Source organism: Phoca vitulina, unplaced genomic scaffold, assembly GCF_004348235.1.
Source record: "Phoca vitulina isolate PV1807 unplaced genomic scaffold, GSC_HSeal_1.0 scaffold29, whole genome shotgun sequence".
Lineage (NCBI taxonomy): Eukaryota > Metazoa > Chordata > Mammalia > Carnivora > Phocidae > Phoca > Phoca vitulina.
The window spans coordinates 1,979,701-1,988,936 of record NW_022589732.1 but is presented as its reverse complement, the minus strand read 5'-3'; the positions used below and the strand labels follow the sequence as shown (position 1 = coordinate 1,988,936).

Below are 9,236 nucleotides of genomic sequence, written 5' to 3'. Positions count from 1 at the left end.
GCCCTCCTGAAATTGTGAGAAAGGATGAAGAAGAAAGACTTGCGGGGGGGGGGGGGGGTGTTTTTTTTTTTTTTTCCCTCCTCACTTAAAAAGTCAATTTTCCAATGAGAGAAAAATGTTAAACTTCCACCTAAGGTCCTTTCTCTGTCTTTAGGCCCAGCCTGTTCCTGATGAAATTGTGAAAAAGATCCTTGGAAACAAAGCAACATTTAGCCCAATCGTCACTGTGGAACCAAGAAGAAGGAAATTCCATAAACCGATCACAATGACCATTCCGGTGCCCCCGCCCTCTGGTGAAGGCGTAGCCAACGGGTACAAGGGGGATAGCACGCCGAATCTGCGCCTGCTCTGTAGCATTACAGGTGCGGTTAACTTGTTTCTGCCCTTGCTGGTGAGGCTAGCAACTTGCAGTGACTCTGTACGAACATGCAAAGCCTTTGAAACATCCATGCCACTTTATAAGACTAGAAAAAAAATAAAACATTTTACTTGTCCATCACCCCATCTGTATTGTCCCTGTACCTTTCTTTAAGATGCTGAGACCATGACTCATTTCAAATTCAGTGATATCATTTTCCCTGCTATTAAGTGTAGTATTAATAATAGTGCTCTTTTAAGGTTATTGAAATAGTATTGAATCTACTAGAGCATCTAGGTCATTTCTCAGGGACCTAGACAGAGGTGGTGGACCTAGTAACACCCTTTAGACTACAGGAAATTGGACAGACTTTGGAGAAAACAGGCCCCCACAGAGCACCAGGCGTAGGGCAGAGCAGAGGACATGATTCTTCTCACCACTCAATTCCCGAGTTTAATCCAATAGACTAAATCTGCAGGGTCAGGAGAACACATTTTGTGATAAGCACCTGGAATCCAGAGCTTATTTCATTTGATCAACCTAATATGATTTTTAACAGAAAGTCCTAAATTAAGATAGGTTGGTTTTTTTTTGTTTTTATGAGTAGTTTTAATGGCTGATTCCTCTTTGTACCCTGGAAAATTACATGATTGGGGCAGTACAAAATCAGCTGCTGCTTAACTTTTTGATAGTTCTTGTCTTTTTTAAAAAATAAAAAAAATAAGAATTATATTGTCTTTCTGAACAACAGTTCTTTGCACTTATAAATTGCACTTACAAAATGCACTTGATAGCCTGTGGTTGCCCCACATTTAAACCATTCATCAGTAGCCAGAGACACTGAAAAGTAATTTTTTAAAAATATAATGTCTTACAAGGACATCACTATAAGGCAGTAAAACCACAGAAGGAGAGTAGAGAGGAAAACCACCCTTAGAGCCTGCCATTAATTGAACGTGCTGAAGTCTTGCAAGTTCATGACAATGCCAGAAGAACGAGACAATGATGCAGATTTTACAAGGAGCAACTCCCATGATAAAATCAACATATCTGCTCTTGTTCTCCCAGGGGGCACCTCGCCTGCTCAGTGGGAAGACATCACAGGAACTACTCCCCTGACGTTCATAAAGGATTGTGTCTCTTTTACAACCAATGTTTCAGCCAGGTATGGAAATAATGGATTCCAAAAAGCACTAAGGAATTTGTTTTATTACCTTTTGGAAAGTGAAAGTTTTTGTGCTCAATACTAGTATGATTATTTTTTTTAATTTTGATGGCAAAATTGGGCCTAACTCAGAAATCTAAAATTGACTGGCATAAGTCATCTTACCCAGTTACCACAAGGAGCTATATGGTGCTAGACTTGATTCTTCTAGTTCTTAGCAGTTTCTGCACTTGTCTGTTGATTGTTTTGGAAATCTGGCCCCATTTACCAAAGGAGGCAACTTGTTTTTAATTGTTATGCTTTCAAAGAAAAAAGACTGATAGAATTTCCATTTCTCTCTCATTTTCTTCCATAAAATTCTTGCTCCATCCAATGTAAAATAAGAGATTAAACTCTTAAGCAGGAGTAGAAAGGAAGGCTAATCATGACTAAATATAAGAGGGTGGGGGAACAGAATCTTATGGGAAGGAAAAGAGAGAGAAAAAAAAAATCCTTAGCCTTTCCTCAGCAAAATTATAACAAATAATAAATGTAGACCTTCTGTAAACAGAGTAAACATCTTTGCTGTTTCTTTAAATTAACAAGTTAATGTTTTGGTATAGTTCCCTTATATGCTCTCATTTTTTAATGATGAATTTTTTTTAAGATTTAGCTTTTAAATCACCTCATTTTCATACTTCTGTTTTGTTTTTGTTTTTCTCAGATTTTGGCTCGCAGACTGCCATCAAGTTTTAGAAACTGTGGGGTTAGCCACACAACTATACAGAGAATTAATATGTGTTCCATATATGGCCAAGTTCGTTGTTTTTGCCAAAATGAATGATCCTGTAGAATCCTCCCTGCGCTGTTTCTGCATGACAGATGACAAAGTGGACAAAACTTTAGAGCAGCAAGAGAATTTTGAGGAAGTTGCAAGAAGCAAAGATATTGAGGTACCTTGTTCACAACCAGTCCGTTCCATTACATTCCCCAGATGTGGGGTTTTATTTTAAGGTCATAATGGCACTCACTGGAAATATCAAGCACATTCTTGATTTCAGGTTTTGATTTAAAAATTTGATATAGATTTATTCTCAAATTATTTTATGTGTCTTTGAGGTTATCTTGGTTACAATGTAGTACTAATGAATCTACATCATGGTCTAGACTTCTCTGTGGTGACTGGAGTTGCCTTATTTTTAGGGTCACTGTCTTTAGCACATTACTATGATTTTCCTTTTTCAAACCCAGTGAAAGTATCTGAGTTAAAAAAAAAAAAAAAAAAAACCCTTTCAAAATCTGTATGAAGAAGTGATGTCAGCACTTTCTCAAAGATGTCTAAAGTTGCTAGAATAGAATTGAATGTATAATTCTGTCTTGTACATATGCATGATTCAGTTTCCAATCACAGTAGTTGAATTGTGAGCCAACAGAGTTCTTTTTGTGGCAAATAACACCATAGAAGCAATTTCCTAATAAGGAGACAAATGTGACATAGAAATATGTCAGTCTTTTAATATTATGTGACTTAAAATCTCAAAATTCTTCAGCTGAAATTAACATTAAATTATGTATTTCTTTTACTCTAAAAGGTTCTGGAAGGAAAACCTATTTATGTTGATTGTTATGGAAATCTGGCCCCACTTACCAAAGGAGGACAGCAGCTTGTTTTTAACTTTTATGCTTTCAAAGAAAATAGACTGCCATTTTCCATCAAGGTAAATCATCAACAGAGACTCTGATTAAAAAAGAAAAAAATGCTCTTAGGAATAAAAAGAAGAGAGTCTAGTGATTTATTCAGTTTGAAATATCCCACCAAACTTGAATTCAGAGGAACAAGGTCAGATTTTGTCCTGGTTCTCCCCGAGTGTACTTTTGAGCCAGGAAAGCTTTATAATAAGTAAAAAAAAAAAAAAAAAGAATCTTTACCTTTTAAACATTTAAATGATTATTTATGTTCAAGCAGATGTTTGTAAGACCAAACAATCTAGAATAATAAAATGCATCATATCTGGTTAATGCTCAGTAATCAAATAATGGATGAAATCCAAACTCAGTATTTAAGTTCCATCTTCATTTCTGAATGCCCAAGGACATTCTGGAGAGACCATCTTCCTCCTCAGAGAACAGAAGGACATGGGACAACTGTTCAGTCTGATGATTATTTGCTCTTATTACTGTTGCTAAAACCAAGGCCTTGGGAAAAAGAAATTATTGGACAGGAAGAAAATGCATATAACCCAGACTATACAACAGAATGCCAGGGAAACAGGCAGACATAGCAATCCTGGGTCTGATCTCGGAATCGGGCATTCTAAATCCCACTGAGTTCACACGTGACCACCGCCGTTGACCTATAATTGTTACCATCATCTTTTCCCTTTACTTTGCCTGCTTCTTGAGGGGCTCTGTAAAATAAACCTGTTTAACTCCTGAGTCCTCAGAAAAGTCTCTTTCTATAACTGTCAACCACCTAAATTCTTCTAGATTAGAGACACCAGCCAGGAGCCCTGTGGTCGTCTCTCTTTTCTGAAAGAACCAAAGACAACAAAAGGACTGCCTCAAACAGCTGTTTGCAACTTAAATATCACTCTGCCAGCACATAAAAAGGTATCTTTTAATACTGGTTTATTGTAACTCTCTTCCCCCGGTCTTGGAGAAGTGGGCCCTCGGTATGCAATTAAGGAATGCTTTGTAACATGATTAAAGTTCTTAAAACTTGAGTTTTATTAGTCTCTTTGCGTAGATTAAGTCTTGTTACTGTGGTGTCAGATTCTTATGGTTTGTATGATGGAGTCCTCTGTATATTGCTTCTGCTTCTGCTGCTAGCTCATAGATTCTTACGCTTTCGGATAACGTCACGCATTAATTTGCCATGGATGTATAGTTCTTGATATTTTGTGTTGGCTTCTTTTGATTTGCTTTGCTTTGCTTTCTTGATTCCGCTTGCATTTTGTGCTCCCTACTCAGCCCTTTTCATATCCTGATATTCTTTTCCCTGCTGTCCGTTATAATACTCCTTGTCTCTGCAATGCATCTCGGAACCAAAAGGAAACAGAGTCAGATCAAGATGATGAGGTAATATGAACACTTCTGCTTTTACTCTATCAGAGCTAGAATAGAAATTAAATCTGTATAAAAGAAGTTGCAGAGGGCTGAAGTGTGGGAAACGTATTCTATTTTTGCAGATCTTAGTGTAAGTGAGGTAAAGGGTATACATTTTTCTTAAAGATTGGTTTGATCTTCCTCCACATATACGAGACTACTTCAGGGCATTCAGCAGTATAATCCAGCTAATGATTTAAAAAGGGGAACTAACGTTCTTTCAACATTTTAAAATGTAGTAGCTTGGCATGTATCAATACACATTTGTTCATATCTTCACCTAGTATCCACTCTGTGTAACATTTAAATCAAGAGCATGAGTAACATAAAATTTTATTGTATAAATCAAGTTGTTCTATTTAATACAAAATATGTGTTCCATGGCTACTGATAAATATTTGGTATTCTATTTGAAGAAAATTATCCTGGCCATTTTTAAGAGTATCGTTGTTCCATTTGGTTTTGAATGAATTTTTCCTTACAAAGGCATCTCCTACTCTTTCTCCAAGTTATAGGATAATTGGATTTTTAAAACTCACACCTCAGTACTAATAAATAGAATCCGTATTTCTAATAAAGCCATTAACCTTTTTTTAACCTCACCTACACTGTATGCCTTTTAACATATAGAAACAATAGCAGTAACTGGAATGAGACACTGTGTGCCCCTTTTCCTTGAATGTACTCACATAGAGTGACTGTACATCGTGATATATGTGCTTTCAATACGAATGAATTTGGGGAGATTTACTGCTCAGCATCAGAAGTCTCTGTAATGCTCGTCTTGTATTTGTAGTCCCCTGTAGTCTGCTGTGTTGGTGCTCTTATATTTGCTAAATGATGGTAATTTGGTTGAGACATTGGGGTGGGGTTGTAGACCCACAATAGGAAATTAACATTTTCATGAGGAAAATCCATCAGAAGAAAAATAAAGATAAACGAGGTATCCACATGCCATCCTACAAAATGTTTCAAAACTATGAAAATGTCACAAGGAAATTGGACAGAGTCTCTTTTTCCTTTTCCCTTTTCAGGCCGAGAAAGCAGATCGACGACAGAGCTTTGCGTCTTTAGCTTTACGTAAGCGCTACAGCTACTTGACTGAGCCTGGAATGAGTGAGTTTTCTAACACATCTACTAATCTATGGATTTTTTAAGAAGAGGCATTTTTTTCTGTACAAACTGAATTTGGGGGCCATTTGAAAACCCAGTGGCTTAAGAAAAATTGCAGGAAAATTTTATCATGAAATCTAAGTGATATTTTGTACATAGTTAAAGATATGAAGCACAAACTCCCTTAGATCATAATTTCAAAACAGTTTTTTTTTAAAAAAACTATTACCTCTTTTTTAAATTAGAAACATCTACTCATTACTTGTCTTTAAAAACCTTGATTTCACTTTGATTGTTAAGTAGGAGATAACATACCAGTGTTGCTTCAGATCTATGCTCAAAAGGGAAAATATTTATTTTTATGTACATGGGTTGGTAGAAAGAATGATAAAGTAACTTTGATTGTCGTCTCATTTTTCTTAATATAGGTAGATCATTATATCTTAGTCCTGATTCTCCTTCTTCCCAGTTTGCAAGAATTAGATTTTCCTACTGCCTTGAGGTAGCACTTCTATACTGATTCCTTATTTCCTCCTTCCTCTCACCCCAACCCCTCCCCGCCCTGCCCCTGGCCTTTATTAAACACCAGTTCCAAGGCTAGTCTTCACTAGACTGGCTAAGCCCTTTTCTTCTCTCAGTGATTGTTTTGGTTCATTGTTAACTGGCTTGCAAATATCAAGGTATAAATCCACTCAGTCATATTCATTCATCTGTCTCCCTCCCCACCTCATCTTTTCCTGTTCCCTCAGCCCTCCAGAGAATCCCTCCACCGACAGGAGCTAAGAATGCTGAGAACAGCACTGTGTTTGATCCATCAGAAGAGGATTTTTACAAAAATTATTGTTAAGTTAGCAAACAGTTTCTAGCTGTTTTCCATTACTCACCGTTAACTTGACTCAGGGGAGATTGGAAATTTACCAGTAAGAGCCACAACTTTGGTTTTTCCCAGCTTTCCTGAATTCTTGTTTCTGTGGGCCAAGACAGCATATTAAATGTGCACAAGGAAGACTCCACTATTTAACTTAGATGGTCTTAGCATAGTCTTCTGGAGTCTAGCTCCTTGACTACTAGGGAAGCTTTTATATTCAGACACAAAATGGAGAGCACAAGAGAAATGAAATGCTACCACTTCATGAATGTTCTTCCAGATCTCAGCTTTTGCCTCTAGCATAAATGTCTAAATCCTTCCAAAACCATAAGGGCTAAGTTTAACTCCTATTATCACAAAGCAGGGACGGTATATGTGTATATCTAGACGGTTTTTCAGTATGACTAAATCTGCTGGGTAGAAGTTTTCTGTGGAATACTGTTTTGCCCCAGAGCTAAGGCTCTCAGCCTTAGCTGGTTGGGACTCCTAGGCAATATCCTTAAGATTTGAACAGTCTCTTATGACCCGCTCCTTTAGGTCCAAGGCACCTCTGGGCAGGTGAGCTCCCATATGATTCTGGTCCCTAAAGTATTTGGGGGGGATATATGAGTTTAAGGTGAGGTCTGTGCTAAGTCAACTAAATTTTTCCCACTTGTGAAAGTATTGTTATTTTTTAGTTAGTTTCAGTTATAGTATAATATGTGGCTTATCTTCCTTGACTTTTGAGAGAAGGAAGAGAGTACTTTTCTCAATTTTATGAAAGGGAGCATAATGGTGGTAAACAGAGGAATGGAAAGGACTAAGATGGGACTATAAGGAAACTAAGGAGATGCTGTGGCCCCTTAACTGGTGTTAGAACTCCAAGTGATGCAGCTTTTCCTTCAGTACCCTGTCCTCTCAAACCACACTGCCCCCAAATAAAGAAAGAGTCTGGTGTAGTTCAGTGCCTGACATCCAGAACCTCCCAGAAATTTTCTTTGTTATGAAGGGCATCACAGAGTATGTGTCATTAAAGCATAAAATGTGTAACCGATCAGTAAATTGGCTGCTTCACGAGAAGTATAAAACCATACATGTGGTTCAGAGGACTTCTTCGCTTGATGGAGCCAGCCTTCAGTGGTGAAGGAGAGATGCTTTGCCAGTTTCTGGTAGTTATAAAAATAAATTCTCTTGAGACATTGGACTGAGCCCAAGTCACTGAATTGAAGGAATCCCCAAACCTTCCATTTGCACTGTGGTGTTTCCAAAAGAGTTAAGCAATATAATATTGAGAATTATGACTAGGAAGGGCTAACAAACGGATGAGTTTTTCCTCAGTTCTTCCACATTTCTTTAGAATAATATGTAAGCTTAGAAGAGGACATATTCTGAATGTTCGAATTTAAATGTACACTAGGAATGAAAATCTTCACCCTTGTGGGAGTAGCTGCTAATCCAAGGACTGGATTATAGCAATGGCCCGGGCACAGCATGAAGAGGAGCATAAAAGATGAAGCAGATTCTCATTTCCTCTTCGCATGTCACTGTTATTCTGCACCAGTGCTTTCTGGGAGTGAAACTGTACTCAACTTTGACATAGACCGCTAGCCCTTGGCAGGCATTCCAAATCTCTGTGACCAGCTCAGTTTGTTTGTTAGAGCTGCAGAAGTAGAGAGGACCAAGTGTGTGTTTGCTCTCCCCTGGCAAGTGTGCTTACCTCATTCGTGTGTTTCTTGTCCCATTGCCAGATGAATGCTGGTATTAAATCCATCTTTCCTAGTGGTAGGTCTGCCTCATGGCTGCTCCGGTGTTTGGGGTATCTATGAGTCCCATGACCATTCTGGGAAGGCACCAGAATTGGTAGCTTTGCCATGGATAAAAATGTATACGGATAATATACTGTATCCCACTGCAGATACTTCAATATGGGGTGTTAAAAATATGACTGCTTTTTAGATTTTCCCATGATACCTTTTGAGATTTGAAAGTATAATCAATTGTGAAAACAATATCCAAAATAAACGATGTGCTTTTATCCATAATGAAGATAACTCCAGATGTGGATATATTTAGTTGCAGATGTGTTTTTAATATGCAGTATTAAATATTTTCCAAAAGTCTCAAAAGGTACCAAGATTTTGCATCTCATGGAAAAAGTGTACTCTTCTTTCTAAATGCTCTTGTGGAAATACTTTTAAAGTTTATATATTGTGCATAATACGGCCTAAAAATTGTATTACTTCATTGGCTTGTTTGCCATGATATTATTGCGCATGATAAAATGTTTTCAGTTGCTTTGCTTGCTTATGGTAACCATGACCCATATTTTCTGCTTTTTTTTCCCCTTCGTGTGTATGTACACATGCATTTTTAAATCATTTCATATTACATTTTCTTTTTCCTCACCAAAAGGAATATGCTGCATGGAAAAAATAAATGCAAACATTCCTTTTCTTTGTTTTTTTTCTTTTCTTTTAAAGTTCTGACTCAGAAAATTTCTTGCTCTTATTGGCTTTTTATGGGTGTGAAGCATAACCGAATTGTGCATGGAAGGTACAGATTTAAAATCCAGTGGCTTCACAGTTTGCATATCAGTTGCCTGTCACCTAAAAGTTACCTTGGATTCTGCATGAAATAGGCTTGAGTAGTTTTCTAGAAAAGAGTTCTAG

At 37.4% G+C, this 9,236-nt stretch overlaps 1 protein-coding gene across 19 annotated transcripts in view; it reads left to right on the top strand.

Moving 5' to 3' along the window:
* Nucleotides 1–9,236, top strand: part of ANK3 (ankyrin 3) — a 511,278-nt gene that overhangs the window by 457,849 nt on the left and 44,193 nt on the right. For 13 of the 19 annotated variants that reach the window (XM_032423837.1, XM_032423844.1, XM_032423836.1 and 10 more), the window contains 7 exons: nucleotides 155–362; nucleotides 1,427–1,523; nucleotides 2,227–2,455; nucleotides 3,095–3,220; nucleotides 3,990–4,112; nucleotides 4,554–4,580; nucleotides 5,642–5,723. In XM_032423837.1, the coding sequence (XP_032279728.1) occupies nucleotides 155–362; nucleotides 1,427–1,523; nucleotides 2,227–2,455; nucleotides 3,095–3,220; nucleotides 3,990–4,112; nucleotides 4,554–4,580; nucleotides 5,642–5,723 (892 nt within the window). The remainder of the gene's footprint in view (nucleotides 1–154; nucleotides 363–1,426; nucleotides 1,524–2,226; nucleotides 2,456–3,094; nucleotides 3,221–3,989; nucleotides 4,113–4,553; nucleotides 4,581–5,641; nucleotides 5,724–9,236) is intronic. The other 6 variants (XM_032423842.1, XM_032423849.1, XM_032423855.1 and 3 more) reach the window with 3 other exon arrangements.